The 22,282-nt window shown below is 39.4% G+C and overlaps 1 protein-coding gene across 2 annotated transcripts; it reads right to left on the reverse strand.

The window, feature by feature from the left end:
* Positions 1-182: 182 nt before the first annotated feature.
* Positions 183-16,966, reverse strand: klf3 (Kruppel like factor 3 (basic)). Of its 2 annotated transcripts, XM_015032373.1 has the most exons (6): positions 16,665-16,966; positions 8,508-8,568; positions 7,591-8,050; positions 6,109-6,244; positions 3,094-3,260; positions 183-2,474 (listed from the first exon to the last, which is right to left on the reverse strand). In XM_015032373.1, exons 2-6 carry the CDS (start codon positions 8,547-8,549, stop codon positions 2,293-2,295), a joined length of 987 nt encoding a protein of 328 aa, XP_014887859.1. In that variant the 5' UTR covers positions 8,550-8,568; positions 16,665-16,966; the 3' UTR covers positions 183-2,292. The 2 variants fall into 2 exon arrangements, with proteins under 2 accessions (XP_014887859.1, XP_014887858.1); XM_015032372.1 differs by lacking the exon at positions 16,665-16,966 and having other exon boundaries at positions 8,508-8,603.
* Between the last annotated feature and the right edge of the window lie 5,316 nt (positions 16,967-22,282).

Below are 22,282 nucleotides of genomic sequence, written 5' to 3' on the forward strand. Positions count from 1 at the left end.
TAAAGAAAAGAAAGTAGAAAGACAGAACTCCATTCCAATTTTTTTTACCAATATATTTATTGAGTGGTAGGAATATTGAATATTCTTTTTTAAAAAATGCAAAAATTACATATAGACCTGTAATGTACAAATATATGTTCACAGTTTAACACAGTTCCCTTTGAATTGCCACCGCTTAGATTAAAAAGAGATATGGTTTATTAAAGACACAACATGACAGAAATGTATAGTAGAGTATCAAAAATCATGCGTAATAAAAACCATTAATTGCCCTTTCAGTTTAAAAATCAATTATATCACAACTTGCATGTGCATAGATAAAAAAAAAAAAAAAACGTATACAAAGCAAAGAACTGCACTGAGTATCAGGGAGCAAATGCAGATCAGTTGAGCTGCTACATTCGGTATAGTATTTGTGTACATGTGAATAAATGAGGCTTTGCACCACTTAAAAAATGACAAACCATGACACCTGTAAAAGGTTTCAGATTAAACCAATCAGCAACTCTATAAGCAGAAAAAAAATGTGTGATTTTAAATTGCTTGGCTTTGGGAATGATATACAAGATACAATTTTTATATACAAATATATTTTTATATATAAAGTGCACATTGGAGATGTACAAAGACGCTATTTAAACTATTTTGTTCTCCAGGAGGTGTAAAAAAATGTGCTCTAAAATCTTGCTGGCATTTCGTTGCAGTAAAACCTGTTACTGTGTATCCTATGATTATAAATATAGAGGAAATGTACTAAATTTACTTTGCAATTGCAGAACTTTCTGAAATGCCAATATTTAAGAGCAAATTTCCATGCTTTGCACTTTGCATTTTTTTTTTGTCAAAGTGCCTTGCAAAAGTTCCCATAACCCTTGAACATTTTCACATTTTGTCAAATTACAGCCATGAATTTCAATGTATTTTATGTAACAGAGCAACAGGAAAGTAGTGCATTTTTGTAAAGTGGAAGGACTGCAAAACATAATGTGTGGCGGCAAACCGACTACACATTACTCCTAACACATTGTCGCCATGGTGAAGCATGGTGGTGGTAGGATGATGCTGTGGGGTGCTTTTCATCAGCACGGACTGATATAAAACCTTGTTACATGCTGCAAAAGACTAAAAGTTAAGGCGGAGGTTCAACATTTTACTTTGCTCTATGACATAAAATCCCATCACAATACAGGGACGCCGGTGGCTATCACACAACAAAGTGTGTGAACGCTCAAGAGTAAGTAGTACTTTGAAAGGCACTATAAAAAGTGTCATACTATTAAAAAAGGCTACCACGGTGTCACATCAAAAACCAGAAGAGTTCAAACATACATAAAAACATGTCTTAAAACACAAAGCATAATAGTTCTTCTACCCTTTAACCATTTTATGGGTGATTTTTTTTCTCACTCACACAATAATGCCCCTGTGCAGCTATGTTCACATTTCTGAATGAAAACATTGATAAACACTTCGCTCCTAAAAATGAATGAGACCTGCAGTCCCACTTTTTAACATGCAAAAGCAGACCAAACCAAGACTGAGCTGCTTTTAGTAAGTGCATGTTTTCTCGCTCTGTGTGTGTGTGTGTGTGTGTGTGTGTGTGTGTGTGCGTGCGTGTGTGTGTCTCCAAGGGACAGCAAGCATTTAGCTACCTGTCTTCACTTCATCATGTAAGCTTATAGAGGCAGATGTGGTGTGTGGTGTAACGTGGTGGCCAATGAGAGAGGAATTAGCATTAGAGTTAGTCACAGCTAGCTGCGCTCAAGAAGAAGCAAGAAAACAAAACAAACAAAAAAAAGGCAGAATAAGAAGCTTAAGGTGTATGACACAATGCACAGTGGGTGTGATGTGATACATTCTGGAAGGTTTTCACATTTTATTATCCTAGCTAGCAAATAACATGTATGAAAGTTTGTGTCCAAGCCCACAAAGTAAATACGAAGATCTGATGTTGCACTAAAGAGTCTGAGCATGCCAAGACTTTGTTGATGAGGCAGGTTGTTTCTGCAGACAGGAGGGCGCTGCTCTCAAGCCAGCTGAGATGCTGCAGCCGCTCAGGACCTTCCACAGCTGATCAGAGGTCTGACACAGCAACCATAAATGTCTAAATGAGAGCAGGAAGGCGTTACCAGCTCTTACGAATGAGGTGAAAGAGTTCAAAACATGCACCCTGAGGAATATTTCCCCCAATCCCTCTCAGTCGGCCATTTTAACACCGTCAAGTCAAAGTGGTGAAGTCCCAACAATGAACCTCGGCCTGAAATACGTGTCGCCAGGCCGGCGTGGAGGATTTCACACCAACAGGTGGCGCTTCTTGTGTAGAGCCAGGTGGTCTGAGCGGGAGAAGCTGCGTTCGCAGTCTGGACACTGGAACGGTTTGACCCCCGTGTGTTTGCGGAAGTGTCTCGTTAGCTCGTCTGAACGGGCGAACTTCCATGTGCAGCCTTCCCACACGCACTTGTAAGGTTTCTCTCCTACACAAAACAGAAGAAGAGAACAAAGGGCTGAGAGGAAGTTTCACATCAGACTGAACAACTGGTGCTGGCATTGAGACGGGGCTGCAGTCGGGATCAATATAATAGGTTATGGTCAACAGTACCTATAAACAGCTGTGTCAGGAAGTCATGTGTTGCTTTTTAAGCCCTGTAAGCCTACCTCATGTTGTCAAACAGGTTCTGTTTTATTAAATAGATTCTACAGGCCTGGTAGCAACTGGGTTGCCTGGGTGTCACTTGAGAAACTGAACTCGGCTTTCATAAAATGTGGTTAATTTCCGTTAATTAATTGTCAACAGGAAGTCAGTCAGTTTTTCACACTTTCTCACAAGTTGGTATTAAATTAAGTCATCACTTCAAAACTGTTTTTTGTATTAGCTTATCTTTGATATTTAAAAGTATTTGCTGATCTGAAACATGTAAACTTAACAAAGAGCAAAACAAAATACATGTAAGGTAAAACAACTGTATTTACTTTATTCCCTCTGACATTAAAAGCTGTCCTTGGACGCCTCAAGGTTCAAGAAGTTCTTGGAGCATCGAACGGTTTCCGGCAGCAGTGAAAAGGTGAAGCCTGTCTGCGAGTGAGGCCTCTTACCGGTGTGTGTTCTGCGATGCGCTTTGAGGTGAGAGCTCTTGGTGTACACTTTGTTGCAGCCTGAGAAGTCGCAGCAGTGAATTCGGCGCTTTTTCTGCGTGTCAGGTGACTCAGCTGGTAGAGGATGCTTGGAGCTCGTGCGAACTATCACTGATGGGTTGTTGCACCTAAGACAGGCAAGAATAGGGGGGAAAAAATTAACACAACGTCACCCCTTCTCTACCTAAAGTGGCCAGCAGAGGGCACCAGAGTCCTGTTTCAAAATGTTGAAATTTACAGCCGTTTGATTTTGTTGGACGCTGTTGAGGAATAGCACATTTTTCCTCATCTATTTCTCTTTGCTTTGTAGTTTTACCAGAAGCATATACCATATCTGTCTATCCACAGTTTGATTCTTTCAGAGATTGACCCCATACATAAGAAAAACAATAATTTCTAAAAAACCTGTGAAGCAGTAGATCTTTTGGTCTTTACAGCCCTGCAAAGCCGGGTGCATAAAAATCCTACAAGTGAGACTGAAGCCTACAGAGCAAAAGAATACAAACCAAAAGATAAGAAGGGATACATGCCAAAAATGAAAAAAATAAAAAATAGCAGGGTGTGTCTTTTGTACCTTGTCCTGAAGAACTAGGTGTGTATTTAAGTAAGTGGCAGTTGGGAGCAGGTGTCGAGTGTTAAAATGTGAATCAATTTTTGCATAAAGGAATGCAGAGAATCGCTCTGCAACACACATCGCTCAAAAGAACAGAGCCAAACCCATCTTTATTAGACAGCTCTGACACATTTACAGCTTGGTTATAGTTTATAGTATAGGACATATGTGTGTGTACGTAGAGAGGAGATGTTGACAGATAAAGTCACACCTACTTATGCCTTCTTAAGGGGCCATTTATTTCTCAGTTGGCACGGCTACAAGAACAAGCCTGTAAAGGCAGCCACCCTGCTGACAACAGAAACGGATGGGTTGCTCTCAACTTACACACGGAAAAAAAAAACAGCCAAAAAAAAAAAAAAGTAGGTGAGAACCAACTGCCAGTGTACCTTTTTGACTATCACCTGTGCAAGAAAACCTGTAATTATTTCTTTAAGGGGGGAAAAAAAAAGGCCTCTAGTTAGCGAAAGATAAGATGGTTCGGAAAAAAACCGCGGAAGTGCAGAAGATTAGGAGCGGGAAGAAGAGGGAGGGAAAAAGTTTACGAGAAGTGATACAGACACACGTACAGCCGCTCCACTATCACTGGCAGCTCTGGTAAAGATGTGTACAAAGGGCATATAATAAATTTACTTTGATAATTCCTCTGCACAATCATTCCAGAACATCCTGGGTCAACTCTTTTGTTCGGCTTAACCCAAATTATTTCTGTAGCATTTATCTCTGACAGACGGAGATTGTCGTAGAGAAAAGGTGGTTTTAAATCTAGGGAACCATTCTTGTCTTGATTTGACTTTATGTTTTGGACTTTTATCCAACTTGAAACCCAATAATGACACATTCTTGCGTTCATCTTTAAAATTACCTTTGGGTAAAAAGTCCCTGCCCTGTTTAGCAGATTTCACGATGGTGGAAAAGAAAAGTCTTTTTTTCCTAAGCAACTGGATGGAGATATTTCTCTTTAGCCTCCTCCTTTGCCACAGATGTTTTAAACATTTTAATCATTGCTCTGGCTGTAGACAGGGGCAAGTTGTTGTTACAATTTTCCAGCTTATGAAGATCAACAGTAATTTGCCTTCAATCTGCCTTGAATTTTATGTTCTTTCGTCTTTCCCCTTTTGAAGAATGGGTGTGTTGCATCTTATTTATACTCGAGAGAAGAGGAATGTCGTTGGCATAAAAATTATAACTTTCAACACACTGTGATAAATTAAAAATAGATTACGTAAAAATGACAAAAAGTTCTTTATTTACATTTATTTTATAGGAATTGTTAAGAAGGGAACAGTAATTTTTCTCCTAATGAATGAATCCACTTTAATAAAAGTCGGATTTTTGCTTTTGCAAAAAAAAAAAGATGAATTTATATTTACGATTGTTTTTAAACACACTTTGCCATTATTGTCAATAAAAGTGAAAGGAATATAAATTGTCATCAGTATTTCTACAGAAAAGCTGTGGCTGGTGAGTGGGAAGAGAATGAAAAAGGAAAGAACGATGATCCACGCAGAGGAACAACAGATTGTTTACACAATACTATTCATAACAGCACATTATGTGTAGGATTTCTAAAAGCTGTGAAGCAGTAGATCTTTCATCTTTACAGCCCTGCTTATAAAAATGCTAAAAGCGACACTGAAGCCTACAGAAGAGCAACAGAATACGATCCAGAAGAAAAGGAGGAAGTTTTATCGGTACGTTTACTGGCAGGAAAAGTGAAAAGCGCTGTCATTTGCCAGAGGTATTTTTTTTACTGAAGAGGTGTGGTGAGTGAGAAGAGAGTGATTATTCGTAGAGGAAAGGCAGATGTTACGTACAGTATGCAAAACATTTGACACCTGGTGTAATTAGAATATTATCTTGCAAATACAATCTATTTGAACAAAGGAACATACAGTGAGTGAAGGCGTTAGAAGGAGAATATAGGAGCACTGATGTGACTGGTGAGCCGCTCACAAATAAGGTCTGCTTTGCTTGCACAACTTACGATTTATATTGACAAATGTCATCAAACCTAAATCTAATTTTTAGCTATTAATCCAAACCACAGTTTTTGTTTTTCTGATTATTTGTCGTTGCCTTTCTCCCAGCAGAAATCGCTGTTGTAGTATTTGCTGCAAAACCATTACTAATAAAGGAACAAAACTGCTATAACCTGTGTTTCAGTGTCAAGGGCCTTTATTGACTCTAGTTGTCATTGAGGCTTTGAACAAATCTCAACATGGATCATGTTGAAACCGGGTCTCTGAACAACACTTCCATGTAAAGCTAAAGGGGAAGAACCCAAAGCAGCTTGTGCAACTTTTGCCGTTTCTCTCAGAATCCGTGCATTTCGCCGGCGTCTCTGTGTGTGTGCCACTCACTCGTACTCGTGAGGTATCCTGATGACGGAGGATTTCATCTCATGACTGCTCAGTGCATCCTGGGAGAGATCAGGTTGAGGCTCGGTTTTGATTGACTTGTGCAGGTCATGGACCTCCCCGTGCTTCGTAGAGTGGACTGGTAAAACATAAGAGATACGCGGTTTTGTTAGTTTTCTTTCTGTTTACGTATTGGGAAACTTTTCTTCACACGTAAATGGTTATCCCCATATGGGGAAATCAAGATTAATACCCAATAATGAAACTTTCGCCTGCAGGTACAGCCAAAGGAATACCTCTTGTAAACCCCGTGTGTGTTTTTGTGTGCTTAGCTCTAGTATTTAGTTATTTTCATCAAATATATGCCTGCCAAATGTGGGAAATTTAGAGAACTGAGTAACTCCTGGTGCCCTCCAGCTGGCTACAGGCAACAGGACAAAAATAAAACATCTTCCAGAATAAAAAACAGAAAATTTGCTGAAATTGTTTTTCTAACAGCAGAGTGGAAAAAGTGCTTCCTCATTATAAGTAAGAGACAAATATAGACACTGAAGAAGGAACCAGTTCAGGGCAATAGCAAAGCCCAGTTAACGTCTGTTTGAATCCAACTTACTAATATCACGATAAACTATTTTCTTCGTAAGAAGACATTTAAAGTAAGCTAGTCAAAGATAAGAGATATCTAGCACCTTCTATCTTTTTTGATCAGAAGCTTTTCTGATTAGAGTTCAGTTGAATTTACCTCCAACTGTGACACTACCAGCCCTGCCACTTAACATACTTAGCTTCATGTATTCAAGATAGACATCGGGTGTCATGCAAATGTATTTCAGACCGAAATAGATAAGAACACACTGCTTCAGGGCAGAAGCAGTGTGTTCATTACGCTGCAAAAACAAAATCTTTCCAAGAATTTTCAGTCTAGCTCGAGCAAATATATTAATACTTTTGGAGCCAAGACTTTTCAGCAACATCTAGAAGCGTGTTTTAAGTAAATAATTCCTTTAATTGTGGTACTAGTTCCACTGGCAGATTATTCATTTGTAACAAGATACTTTCCATTGCTATAAGTGAAATAATCTGCTGGTGGAACAATTTATTTCTCATCAATATTAAGAAATTATTGACTTAGAAAAGCTCCTATATCTTGTCAAAATGTTACTTGTAAGTTAGTTTGGGCTTGTTTCAAGTGTACTTTAATACACTGTGTGTTTTTACAGTGTATAATGCTTAAGAGTTTAAGTGCTTTGCAAATTTTTCATACTCCTTGCATATTTCTAAATGATCAGAGTCAAAATTGACTCACCAAGGCAAAAAGCAAACGTGTGTCACGCTCTTAAGATTTATATTTGAAAAACCTTTTACGACCTTTGCGTTACTTTGCTTCCATTTCACGATTATTAGCTACTTTATTTTGGTCTAATCCCTTTAAAATACCCAGATGTTTGCGGCTGCAAGGCTGGGTCGAGCAGAAACAGGTCTCACCATGCTTATGCTCTCTGCTGGGAGGATGGCCTTCATCGCTTGGGACCGGTGGGCTCACGATCATCTGCGGATGCAGGGGAATTGGTGACGGGTACATGAGGGGCAGGGGCAGCACGAGCTGTGGCATCATCACCCCGGGACTCTGGATGACCATGGGCGGGTAAGGCATCATGTGAGTGGGCGGCGGGAGGGAGTGGGTGGGCGACGAGTGGAGCTGAGAGTGCGGGGAGCAGGGAGAGGCGCGGCTCGCCGAGCTGTAGGTGGAGGACGGAGAGCTGGGAGGCGAGGCCGGGGAGGACGCTGGCGGCGTGGACGAGGTGGAGGAGGAGCGCTTGCTGACCGACAGATCCACCGGCTCCTGCTGGGTCTGCGTGGGGTTGCACGGGGTGAAGTGCGGCATGGGCACCCGGTAGAAGGCACTGGGATGGTGAAAGATCACCCCGTATGGCTCTGGGAATGACTGCGAGGAGGGGAAGAGAGGATGCAGGAGGAGGAAGTGGCGAAGGGAAACAAAAGAACAGAGAGGTAAACATTTCCGCTTTGCCTTGAATAACATGGAAAACATGTTTCTGCCACACAAACAACCACAGCCGGCTGAAAAAACTGAAACGCAGCACTCTGCTCACCAGCTGATAACTGTGAAGTGCAGTGCATGCGTGTGTGTTCATTAGCTCGGCAGAATGTGCAGGCATTGTATGCAAATCTCTACTGTAAGCAGCTTGTTTGTCCAGGAAGAGAAGGAATGTGGGAACTAGTTGGTCTAGACACTTAGCAGGAGTGTGTGTAGCTGTTTTTCATGTGTGTGTGTGTATTAGAGTATGTGGGTTGATGGAAGGGGCATCAGCAGCATGTTCGGGCAAGATGGAAGCACAAAAGAGGCATCTAAAAATGATGTTTGCAAAACACACCAGCCTTACCGTCTCCATGTCGGTCTTTGGAGGGTAATCATACATCAGCATGGCTGCACTGGCCAGGCTCCTACAAAATAAAACACACATGCATTGGTACACTTTATAATGCTCACGCTGTCAGACATCCTCGTCCTTTTGCACTCAAGGAAAGGAGCTTCAGAAAAATAAAAACATCTGTGCGGCATAATCCTGGTCTAAAAAGCTACAATCCATTAAATTTTTTGTTAAGGCCTAACTGACTTATATACGACAACCACAATTGTTTCTGAAAAATAAAAAAGACCCATAAAAAAAAATAAACAGAAAACCACACCTTGAAAAAAAGATTTCATTAGGCTTTCATTTTTTAAATTTTTAGTCAATACATTACTCTGTGTCTAAACTAATTTAACACAGAAAGAGACGAGTTGTTTCACCATGTTAATCTGTGGTTGAAACAAACTATTGCAAAAGGATTTGCTGGGAAAAAAAATGGATTCAGAACAAAGAGTAAAGAAATACATGGAAGTTGTCCTGTCATGATGGAGTGGTTAATGATGACAGCTTTCTCTGAAATGCCAACCGTGTCAATCAATATTAAAATCTAAAATAATTTTGTGTTTACCTAAAAATAAATAAACTGATAAGACATGATATGAGAATCAGAACAGGCTAAAATTGAGATCAGGAAGTCAAAGGTTTTCAAAAACCAGAGATCAGGAATCCCGTCATTCTGACTGATGGATCTATAAAATGTTTATTGTAAATAGTTGTGTTCACTGAGGCTGTACTTCTAACACAAAGTTTCCTCTCGTCTGATGAAATTTAACTTTGACACTTCAAGCATGCACACACCTTTTATTCTACATATTTCATTCGCGTAATCCTTACTTGCCTACTGGTCCACACACATTAAGTCACAAGACATCTGAATATAAAATGCAAAATGTCTAAAAATAAACGTTTCCTGGGACCACAGAAGACATTTTGCAGGTTTGATGTGCCTGGAAACTTCAGACACCTGATCACACATTAACACTGAGAACCGCCTGGTATTTGGATAAAAGAGTGTGAGGTTTCCACGCTGGCTTCAGTTACCTTGGCTTCAAATGGCCAGGTGCAGCTGGGTTGGCTGATTGGGCCTAAATGGGAGTTTTTGAGTGTGATTGTGTGTAAGTGTGTGAGTGTGTGTTTGTTCACTGGAGCATTAAAGCAACACAAACTGTCAAAGAATGTACCCTGAGGGACTCTCTCTCTCTCTGTGTGTGTGTGTATGACCTGATTAAAGTCCAGAGTCTGGAGACAGGTTAGCCTTTAATTATTAACTAATGGGTAAGAACACCAGCCATCACGCCCGGACACACACATGCAGGAAGGCAGAGTCACACACACTCCAGATGGGGAGAGAGACGGATGCTTGCTAGCTGGGTCAGGAAGGGTGTGAACGTGACGAGTGGAGCCTCGCCCTTTGCCCGGCTTCAGGGAAACAAAGAGCCTGGCCGTCGGGTGTGTGTGTGTGCGCGTGTGTGTCTGCGTGCTGTGGGAGCGTGTTTTCTAATCCAGGTTTGAATTGTATGGCAGTTCAACCAGAGGTCAAACAATTTTCCTATTGTGGTTGTGAATCACACGCGGCGCTGACAGTACAGGCAAGTATAAAGCACAAACAGATCATGACAACAGGAAATGGACAAAGGAAGGACTTTACAAGGACTTTTTACCACGACAACCAGAAACTTTAAATGTGTTCTAAAGTTTAGGCTTAACATTGGCAAGAAAAACAACAAAAAAAATATTCATGGCGGAGTAGATAAATGGTAAATATGTCCGTCGCAATTTCAGCAGAGAAATATTGAGCACATCTTTTATCCAAACCAAAAAAAGCAAACTTGAGACAATGTCTTCTTTGATTTGCATAGTGAATACAATTATTTATTCCCAATTACTCTTTATCTTAAAATAATCACTACATACCAGAGGTTTTATTGCAATTTTCTTGTAAGATAAAGATTTCAAAGAGTTATTTATCCTATATATATATTTTAAAGCAGTGATTAATATACTTTCCAAATCAGTTATATGAAATAAATGCAGATTTTATTTAATTATTGTTTTCTTATTTTGTTAATTTAGTATTAGCTACTTTCAAAATACTGCACTTAAACATTTTTCTCAAGATTTAATGTGCTTATTGAAATTTTTACCTCCATCTATCAAATGAATATTATCTTTTCGTTTTGTTATGTTTTAGTTTTTCCGTCCATGTTGATTTTTTTTAGCATTTGTGAATCATTTTGTGTTTCCATCGTTGTGGATTAATCCTTCTTTTTTATGTAAAGAAGATCTAATGAATTTGCTTTTTTTACTATCAGTTGCTCTTCATTCAATATTAAGCCTAACATGAAATAGATCATTCCTTTTTTTGAGGCTTAAACTTTTTAACTGTGAATTCCTATAGATTTTGGTAAATCCTTACAAAAAAGACACTTTAAGTTTTTTATCCACGTGTTTGATAGTTAATTATTTGCGAATTAAAGCAAATTAATTGAAATTGGGGACCTGCTCATTTGCTCCACCTACAGCCAAGACAAGAAATTGCTTCTTGAATTTTGAAAATTAGGTCACACTGTTCTTGTCCTGCCTTCAGTGCTTTGTGTAGAAATATGTCAGCGTTACCTAACTATTGAAAATAAGTCAGGCAAAACTGGAAGGTAAAAATTACATACCAACAATCACACATGTGACGAACTTCAGAGTACGAACTGTAAATGTCAATTATCTCTTAACACCTGAGCAAGAACAGCCCTGGAGACATCTGCACCTCCAGTATGCACCCCTCACAGCATTCACTGATATGTGTGCAAGCTGAGGAATGGTTTTTTTCTTTAAAACCCATTTTTTTACCAGGTTTTAAAAAAAAAAAAAAAAAAAAAACTAGAACAAATGCCTGTGGGCTTAAATGCAGGTTCAATTCTTAGGAAAAACCTGCATGCAGTTGCAGAAACCTACCATAACTGAGGACAACATGTGTCGCTTTCAAAAAGTTGATAAATGTGTGAACAACTTGGAAAGAAAGTAAAATAAAGTGATCCCTTTAAGTAGATTTGAGTCAAAGACTTTAAGCTTCTTCTTCTGCGGGACAGAAATTAGACATGATTTAAAAGGTAAAGGAACTAATTTAGGAGTGGGACATAAAAGCCTAAGTCATGGTGTGAGGGAAATTTCTTTTTTTTCCTGTTGTGCACAAGTGGGTGTGTGTTTGAGCATGTCTGCAAATATTGTCTTTCTAGGTCAGTAAAGCTACTGTGTACTCAACCCCAACCCACTCAGCAAACACTTCCTGCATCTCCTCTCCACACTTGGACTCCAGCTCTTCCCCTGCACCTCCTCTCCATTCGCTCTCCAAGCAATCACTCATGTTGCTACCATATTTATCTAATCCACCCCCTCACTTCCTTGCTCTTCTTCTTCTTCTTGTTCTACTTCTTCTTCTTCTTCTCCTTCTCTATGAATGATGTAAAACAAACATGACTGAAGGGGAAAATATTGCGGCTTGCAGGCCTTGGCTACCGACTCAACCACACACACACACACACACACACACCCCCACACACACACACACACACACACACACACACGCATTTTTACATGATCACAGAAGCACACAAAACTTTCTGCAAGCTCAACAAAACACACACACTAAATCACTAAAGGGCTAAATTATTACAGACACGCACACATGCTCTAATGGCAGCAGGCTGGAGATGATGAGATCACCAGAGAGACCAGAAACCTCCAGACAACGTCTTTGTCCAAGAACACACTGCAGCATACACACACACACACACACAGACTGAAAGCCATGAGTTCCCTGCTCCTCACTCTGACTTTTCCTTTACTTTAAAGCCTATTTTTTCCTTTACCCGTCAGCATCACCTCATGTCAGTGCTCTGCTGTTTCAGCTCATGACTGTCACTTTGATGCCAGATTGCCAAACTTCTTCTCCACAGCTTACAGCAATATTGCCTCATCTCCTGCAAACCTGGAACTTGAAGTACACACTGACTCAAAATGTGCTGTTGACATTGCAGGGTCCTAATTGTCCTAATTGCCTTACTCATCCAGGTGGTGAGCTAATATTCCAAAGGTTCACTTCTTGTGAGCTTCTAAGCGGACACTTCCTGCCTGTTGGCTTTTGTTGCTTCAGAGTTGCTCTCTGTGTCTCTCAGCACCAATTAGGCGCCTGGCCAGAATGAGACTTTCATGGCATGATAACCGTAAGACAAAAATATCACAGTTTCATGGTAGCTCCTTACATACAGATGAGATTAAGGCCTGAGAACAGTGCCTGAGGCCAGATACTTCTTTACTTTTTATTCTAAATGGTAAAATTCACCAGTGGCATGAAGTGCTTAATAGTTTTTTTCCTAGCACAGCCACTTGGCTGAAATCTAGCCATCTGTCCAGGTGCACTTCAGCACGCCTTGTCCAGTGTTTACAGCCAGAAATGATGCGTGGTACTCTGCGTCACCAAAGGTCCTAAAGGATTTTCACTGGACAGCTGGTCGCTTAGCTTAGCTTAGCTTTCCAGGTCAGAGGCTCAACATTGGTGGGTTGACTTCATAAAGTGTAGTAGTGCTTAGTTGCTAATTTTTTCTGACATAAAGAGAAACCCGGGTCACACAAACGTTTTTCATTAAACGGTCGCCAGACTGTAGAGACTGATTGATTCAACATTTTAATAGCTTTACCTGCAGCACTAAAAAACGCGGGGACTTTCCAACGTTCCAGTCATAAGCGTGTTGGCTAACGCTTCATCTGTTTGCATATTCAATTTTAGGAAAATTCCAAATGCAAAGGACTGATTGGATGCAATAATTAGTTAAGTATCATATTTTAAAAGTCATGCATTCGTATCCAAATATTCCAATAATAAACTTGGCCATTCTGATGGGGACTAACTGCCCCATATATCATATATTCTTACAGCCAGAGATGATAAACCTTACAGAAAACTGGAGGGATATTATAATGATGGGGAAAAGAAAAACAACAACATGTGGGTTTATCATAACCCACTAAATCTCAATATTCAGCAGCTGTTTGTGTTCCTGATGCTGTGCAGCTCTGCTCTAACCATAACTCTCTGTGGTATTTGTGACTAGAAATGTTTCTGCGGAAGTTTTTTGTTTTAAATGGTCTGAATTAATATGCTGCTTTTCCACTCAAAGCGCTTTTACACTGAAGCCAAATTCACCAAGCCTACACTCCTCAATACCCATGATGCACAGCTCAGCTTAGAGTGAAGAGCCTTGGCTGGGAATACACTGACAGGAGGAAACGTTAAATCAAACCTGCTTTTTTTTTTTTTTTTAATGCAAGACGACTATTCTTCCCTCAAATGTTGAAGCCTTTTGCAGCCAACAAGGTTTTGAAGCTGGTAGCTGCACCAAACCAAACCATCATTCTCCCACTTCTGGTTCCTTGACTTCACAAACAGCATAAACTCTGACTCCTCTCAGTTTGAGGCCCCTCTCTCTTCTTATTTTGGCTTCCAATTCCCCCATTGGAGCTGCCTAGGCCCTACTCCCCAAAAACACACTCACTCACACACACACACACACACACGCACACACGAACACATACAGATCCTCTCTGCTCCTCTCCAGCAGACTGTGAGCCTACAGGCCTGCAGACCTCAGGGGGGGAAGCCAGAGGGGGCCATCAGCAGGGGAGAGGAAACAGGATCCATCGTCTTGCTCGCACATCCACACACAAAACCATGAATGCGCACGCTTTTAAAGAAACAACCGGAGCTGTCAAGCACCGACAAAGGCAAAACACGCGTGCACACACCTCAAGTTGAGTTTGTCAAAGAGAGCGCAGTTTTTGAGGCTTTCCAGACAACTGAGGACAGAGGGGAAGGGGAGAGGAGGAACGGGGAGAGAAGCGGAAGCCCCTCAGAGTTCAGGCCGACTGTTATTATTTCCACACTCCGTGATGGGTCGGGGGGTGTGAAGGAGAGCAGGAGGAGGAGGAGGAGCAGGAGAGCCAAGCCAAATGGGGGGTGCTGCTGCAGGGGGCCTGTGGTTTCCTGTCTGACTCCCTCCCCTCCACCACATACTGCACCTCCCTGCCCCAAGAATGAGAGGGGAACAGGGGGGAACTGAACCAATAAAAAAAAAAAACAGCCACTGTAACCAAACTATGTCAAAATGGAAGTGGAAACAACAAGACTGAGACAGAAAATGAGAAGAAAATGAGGTGGGTTTCAACCAAAATATGACAAAACTTCAACAAACCTCAGACATGGGGAGGGGGGCAGGCGGTGGGATAGTCGGATTGGCTCACTCCAGTGGTTGAAACACACCAACATAAGTGTCTGCGTGTGTGCTTCAGCATGACATAAACGTGTGTGTGCGAGTGTACTGGCACGCATGAGGTTGTGTAACTACTTACAGCTTTTTAAGTTTATGGCTGTCTGAGGAGCACAGTGTCCTTTTCCCGTAAGTTCCCACTGAGAACCACCAGCCCTTCCGCATCCAGGAGTTTAATGTTTAGCCTTAATGTTCCCTAGGACATGGCCTTTGAGCAGCCGTGTGTGTGTGTGTGTGTGTGTGTGTGTGTGTGTGTGTGTGCGTGTGTGTGTGTACACGCAGTCCAGCGCATTTTGTTCCACCAGATAACATCAGCATGTTGATTCAGGAAAGGAGGCGTTGGGATGGGTGGAGTATTCAGGGCGTGTGTGTGTGTGTGCTGCTGATATTTTCAGCAAATAATAAGAAATCAATAAAAGTGGACAGAAGAGTTTTCTCTTTATGCTCTCTGACTGGAGTAGAAAGAATAAAAAAAAAGATGAAAAGAGGAGAGATGTTGTCTTCGTTACACCCGTTCTACCCCCAACATCCTTCTCTCCTCCCTTCTTTCTCCCTCCCTTCTTTCTTTCTCTCTCCAGTCTCTAAACAGGATAAGGGCTTCATATGCCAAGTGGAATGTGTGACGCAAGCCCAGGCCTTGAAACAAAGCACAGGAAACAGGGAGAGACAGAGAAACACACACACACACGCACACACACACACACACACACACACACACACACACACACACCAACAGGGGAGGAGATGCAGATTGTAAAAGATCTAATTAAACTAAAGCACTTAGAGGACGGTTCAGGTGTGACACAGTTACAGTCTTATCCTCTCACCACAGTTCTTCTTAATATTTGTTGCTCATTCAATTTGCTTTAATTATTGATAATTGTCAGACAAATTTAGTTAACGTTGCTGATGTGATTAACATTAAGCAAAAAATGTCAAATATTAAAGGATGATATGCAAAAGTAAACTTTGCACTTTACACTGTTTTCTGTTTAATGTTTCACCTTATCTGATCTCGGCTACATTAGTAGACTGGTCTAATTTATTGCGAATTTTAATTATTTTGAGTCAATTAACACAAAAGAAGGTCAAAGATGTAACATTTTCTTAAACTAGCAGCCATAAGGAAGACAATAAGATCAAAATGGATGCTTTTTAATCCAACCAAAGCAAATTCAGATTATGTTGATATTTAACAGAAAGGATGGAAAAAAAAAATTTCTGCTTTGATTAGCAACAAAATATTTTTTTATTGGACTCTATTTTAATGTCTCTCATGCAGTTCAATTTCATCCCTGAAATAAAAAGCTTTAAGATCCCAAATCTGGTCATGTAATTAAGGAAAAATTTGTCCTGCCTTGATTTGTGACTCGATGTTTTTATTGGGCAGCTAAAAATATATTTTGTATACAGGACAGCCTCTCTAGCATAAAGTATTATGAATCTTAATCATATTATAGACTGATTTACAAAAATACTTCTTTTCTTTTTATCTCGGAATTATCTTTTCAAATTATACAGGTAATAAAAAAGCATATTGATCCCAATTTTTAAGTTAAAAGAAAAAAAAAACTTGAAAACAAAAAAGATTTTACCCCAATGCAAGGCAAAAAATAAATATTTTAAGTAACATCATTTAGCGAAATTAGTCAATAACCATAAAATATCACACAAATAATCAAATAAATCCCCTGCTGTGGATTTAAATCACACATCCCCCTCGTTTTAACCAGCTTGTCGCTACAGCCACATGTTTTTGTGATTTTAAGCATCAACACTAACAGAGCCGCTGCAGGGACATCAGACTTACTTCTCCGCTCAGCCTCTCGGTCCGTTCCCGCTGCGGAGAGACGCTAGATTCACAGCTGCCTTGCTGATCGGCGAAACGCGGACCTCTCGGTGAGTGGAGGAACTCAATTAGGCAACTCCGGAGAAAAAAACGCGACGCTCGGCGCCCCGCGGTGCCACTGACATCAGGCTCGGAGAAAAACGGGTCGATGGCTCCACAAAACTGGAAGTTACTAAAGTCCTCTTTCTTTCTCTGCGTGTAGCTGTGACAACTGAGCTGCTGCGTGAGTGAGCCGCTCCGGTTGAGCTGCCGTCATATGATCCTGTCTGTTCGCCTCAAGGGGTCGGGCGTTTGGGCGGGACCGGGGCGGGGTGGCCCGGTCCGGTGCGTGCGTGTGTGTGTGTGGGCGCGTGGTTCACACTTCGCCTGTGTTAATATTCAGTCATCCTGCGGCGGTTTTATGGCGGGTTTTCTTTTTAAATCACTTTGAACTTTACAGTTAAGTTCTTTCTTGTTGCTGAAATGTGCCGTACAAATACGATTGATTGATTGATTGATTGATTGATTGATTGATTGATTGATTGATTGATTGATTGATTGATACCTGCAACAAAAGCTAAACCTGCAATAATAACTGTTATGAAAAGTTGAGGTTGAAGATACTTTGTGATAACATGTTTTAAAAATATACAGTATTAGCATACTAACTCAATATCAACATCTTTTAATTATTGTCTTTTATTTATTTTATTTTTACATTTTTTATTACTTGAGTTAAATTGTCCTTCTTTTAATTATTGTCTTTTTTAAATATTTTTTCTTCCCGTTATATACTGTAATTTAATTTTGCTAATAATATAAAAATGACCATAATCAGTTAAAATGTGTTACATATTTATAAATTAAATTCAATAACAAGATTATCTCCATGGTGACAACATGTTATAACATGTAATAACATACATGTTTAAATAATGTCTGTGGCTGCACAGCAAACAATTGGGCAGGTACAGTATAACATTAAATAAACAATTAGTTAAGTTCTCTCGTTGTTCTATGTTTACTTTGCTTCCTTAAGTTTTTATTTGATATTGTGAAATGTATATTTTGCAATAAGTGTAAATATTCATTTCAAACATTTGCATAATAAACAGTACAAAAAGGAAAGAAAAGAATCACCCCTTGTATTTTCATTATAAGGACACATATCCCTCAGATTAAATAAGACCAATCATTTTTGTTTTGAAGCAGTTAGGATAACTTGAATTGTTTCTACTTGTTAAAATATTGAGAAAGAGGGAGAACTTTTTCCAGATTTCACCATCCCAACTATGACGTACGAGGGTGGCAGCATTATGCTGCGTTCCATGGTGCGCTTCACAAAACAGACGGCCTCTTGAGGAAAGAATATCATTGAGCTAAAGCTGGGGAACTCTTTGATTTTCTAAACGGATAATGACTCTAAGAATAGCACTAAACTTGTTATAAAGAGTCTTAAACACAACAGAGTCAATGTTTTGGAATAGTCATCACAAAACCCCGATTATCAGTCCAAGTTTGTGGGCAGAGCAGAAATGGTGCATGAGAGCAAGAGTTTAAACAAACCCGATCCGGTTACAGCCGTTTTGTTGGAAGGAATGGGCCAAAATTCCTTCTTTATGAGACGTTTGTTTGACCCAAGTCACAGTTTAAAGACAACTCTACCAAAAACTGAAGAAATGTATCTAATGTTCTGATATTGTAGTTCATTATTTGTATTATTTAGAGAACAAAAATAGTTTTGATAATCCTAACTCAAACAGAAAAAGCTTAGCGTGATGTAAGCAGGAAGAGGATGAATGGAAAGTAGGACAAGGAAAATGTCTTACATGGAAGTGTGATGCTGTTTAAAGGAGGGGCAGAGACACGTCTGCCAGGTAAAGAGCTGACATTAGACGTTTAGACAGAAAAAATTCAGCCCCTATGACAAGAAATACACTAACTTGTTGGCAGCCAAAGGGTAGAGGACATGGTTGTACAGAGCTTAATTAGTTATGAAAAGATTATAAAGGATCAATTACATCCTAATAGCTAATTAGCTGAAGGGTGAAGTAGCTAATTGGGTGAGAGGCGTGATCCCATCAGGCTACATGTATGCTTAAATAAAATCTTTTTGACTGCACAGCAGAAATTGGTGACATGTACAGTAAAGTGAAAGTATTTCTGCGTCTAATAAACTAGCTGAACCCAAAGTGTTGGCACGGATTTGTGCTGCAGGTGCCGCGTCACGTATCTGACAAGTTAGCGCTTATTCAAGATATTTTTACTATCTGAAAAGCACAAGCAACCTTAACATATAAATCCTTCAGGGGGTACAAGGCGAAGAAGAAAAAACAAATCTCAAGAAGTACAGTATGACAAAACATTTACAGCAAGATGATTTGATAAGATGCATGAGACTACCGAGAGCGTCTTGGTGTGAGAGTGTTTTGTGAGTTGAGAGTTTCAAGTTAAGTGAAGTAAAGAGAAAATCATCGAATTCACATGGAACAGATGTTAATAGTGTAATTCTTGTGTTTTTATTTGGTGAGCTGCAAAGACCTGAGGGGTATTACTGTCTTGATTTAAAAAAAAAATACTTCAGAAATAGATTTTAATGTGTTCAAAGAAACAATAAAAATGTATTCTTTGTATATTATTTTATGGGGTTCACCAAAGTTCAGTCCTGGGATCCTTGTTTTTTTTTTATTTTATCTGTTATTTACACATATTTGCAAACAAATTTCTACAGTCAACAAAGAAATACTTTTTTTCTGGAAAGCTACATTTATTACAAACAGTGGAAGAAGAAGTAAATAACTTTAAGAGTATGCTTCATGTCAATTTAACTACATATCTAACTAAAACAAAATGAATATTTTGTTCATTTTTAAAATAACTCAACAGCTAAACTTTTTGTGTTCTGTTCTTTCCGATTTATTTCCACTTTGAAGTAAGTAAAGAAAAGTAGCTGCAAAATGCCTGAAAAGGCTGAGTAACATTAGCAGTGACCTAAAAGTGTTTAAAGAATTTAAAAAGATAGAGCCGGCATGAATGTATGGAATCTTTCATCACAAAACCTGAAAAATGTTTCCGATGAATTTTCTTTGTTGTTTTTGGCAGTCAGCTAAAAACAACAATGAATCAACAAAAATCTTTGTTGGACAGCAGGCAAAAAAAAAAACAAACAAATTCATACCTTTTGTTCATTTGATTCAACTGTTTTAAGCTTTAAAGTCTCAGAAAATGGATAATTCCAGTTTCATTTATTTATCACAAACATAAATGTAAATGTTTCTCTTGTTTTCAGAAATGGTCAGACAAGATTTTGGGCAAAGAGCTGGATTAGCATTTCTTGTTCTGCGACTTAAAGGCCTTTTACTATGAGCCCTGTGACATCATTACCTGCACTCCCTTCATGCTCACCTGCTCTGTGCTTTGAAGCGTGACAGTAAAGGTGGCAGCTGCTGTTCACGCGAAGCTCAATGTTGAAACAGGCTGCTGTTATTTCTGGATGACTTCTTCAGTAGCCGACTTATGTGTCTTTCAAAAAGACACAAACGCATCATCTCGGCCAACCTCTGTGTCGGTGAGGTATGGAGGGCTGGGTGTGGCGATGTTTTTCACTGAGTCTGGCTTCATTGTCGACCTGCAGTCTGCACAATGAACAAGCTTCCTTTCTTTCTTTATGTTTTCTTCTAATGTCTTTTGTTATATGCCTTGAGAATGCTCTAAGATACAATCAGAGTTCTTATTTAGTTTCTTAAATTTTCTTTGTGATCATAAAAATGTTGCGGTGAACTTCCTTGTTTGAGGAAGGAGGACAAACGAAGCAAAATTTCACTCCAATTATCTTTTCAGTCAGAAACAAAACGCGATGACAAAAGCTGAATTTCTAATCAACTTTCTTATAAACAGCTTTCTTTGTTTGTGATCAAATATCAAATAAACAAACATAGAAATTGGATTTCAATTCTTAACATTTTACATTTTGTCACACTGTAACAACAAGCATCAATATATTTAATTGCAATTTTATGTGATAGACCAGCACAGCGGGAGAAAAATTATGTTATTTTACAAATAAAAAAGTGTACATTCACCTTCACCTGCCTTACTCTAATAACCCTAAATAAAGTAAAGACCAGCCTCTTGCCTTTAGAAGCCACTTGATCAGTAAACAGATTGTATCTGTGTATAATTAAACCTCAGCTGTACAAAAGTCTAAAGCAGGATAAGGATAAAAAACAATATTCTAAGCTTTGAAAATCTCACAGAGCTCTGACCAGTTAAACATCTGAACGTGAAAAAATTGCAAAAATTATTTTTGGCTGTTATAGCAGATTATAAGGTACTAATCAGACATGCAGCCAAAGGTGTCAAAGGTAACCCTGAAAAAACTGAAGCAATCCACAGCTCAGGGGGAAGAATCTGTTGACAAGAAAGAAATTAGTTTTGCATTTCACAAATCTGCCCCATGAGAGAAAATCAAGAAGAAAGATGTAAGAAAACCAGAAGAGGTTCAGTCGGGGGTTGGCCAGTGACATTGTTGGGACAAAAACTGAACTTTTGCCAGAAGTCTTTCTGGTCTCCACATAAAATGTTATGTGTGATAGCCACAGATATCCTAGCTGTGTGTGGTGGCAATATCATGAATACTTTTCAGTCTGAACAGAGAAGAAGGTTCAAGTTGATGAAGACAAATCAAGCTATAAACAGGACAATCCTGGAAGAAACCCTGTTTAAAGACCAGAGCCTGGGATGAGCTCCAGCTTTCAGCGGGACAACGACTCCACACATGGAAGGGCTTAGATCAGAGCATATCCATGCATTGGAATGGACCAGTCAAAGTCCAGACCTACGTCTGTTTAAGAATGTAGGTCTTAAACAGACCTACATTCTTAGGTCTGTTTAAGACCTGGACCTGGCACAAAAATAACTTCAAGAGACTGATTTTTTTTTTTTTTTTAAATCATTTTTCTTCTTCATCATGATCTATACTTTAAAAGTGCATAAGATCCAAGTAATAACCTCTGAAAGTTGGAGTTTAACAAAAAAAACATAGAAAAAAAAACTTTTTCTTCTACATCATCTATACTTAAAAGTGCATAAAATCTGAGTAATATCCTCTGAAAGTTGGAGTTATAACATGACAAAATGAATAGTTTTGCAGCCGCCTTTGTTTGGAAAAATTAAATACCCAAACTGGTAACACTTTCTTTGATGGGACGCACCTAAGACTGGCATGATGCTGTCATAAACACAACATGATGCTGTCATAAACATGAAGGAGTGTTTGTGAATGGTTATGATAGTTGTTATTATGTCTCATTTGGTAGATACTGTTAATGCAATGTTAACACTTCTAAAGCAAATCTGAATGAAAAGGTTCATTATTTACCAAATTACACTTGGTGACAACTGTCATAAAAATTCCTGACGACTTGATCATGTCAGTCTTATGCACTCCTCTCCATATATAGTGCTACCAAAACACCTATCAACGACAAAAACTGTTTTCAGGTTTTTCGTGCCAGCAGTGATGTGGATATGAAAGTATAAAGTGTAACTTCCAGAGACATGAGTGTGCACACAAAGCTTCCTGTTATTCAGGTTAAATG

The sequence above is a fragment of the Poecilia latipinna genome, unplaced genomic scaffold, assembly GCF_001443285.1.
Source record: "Poecilia latipinna isolate Pla-1442-1.1 unplaced genomic scaffold, P_latipinna-1.0 Scaffold237, whole genome shotgun sequence".
Classification (NCBI taxonomy): domain Eukaryota; kingdom Metazoa; phylum Chordata; class Actinopteri; order Cyprinodontiformes; family Poeciliidae; genus Poecilia; species Poecilia latipinna.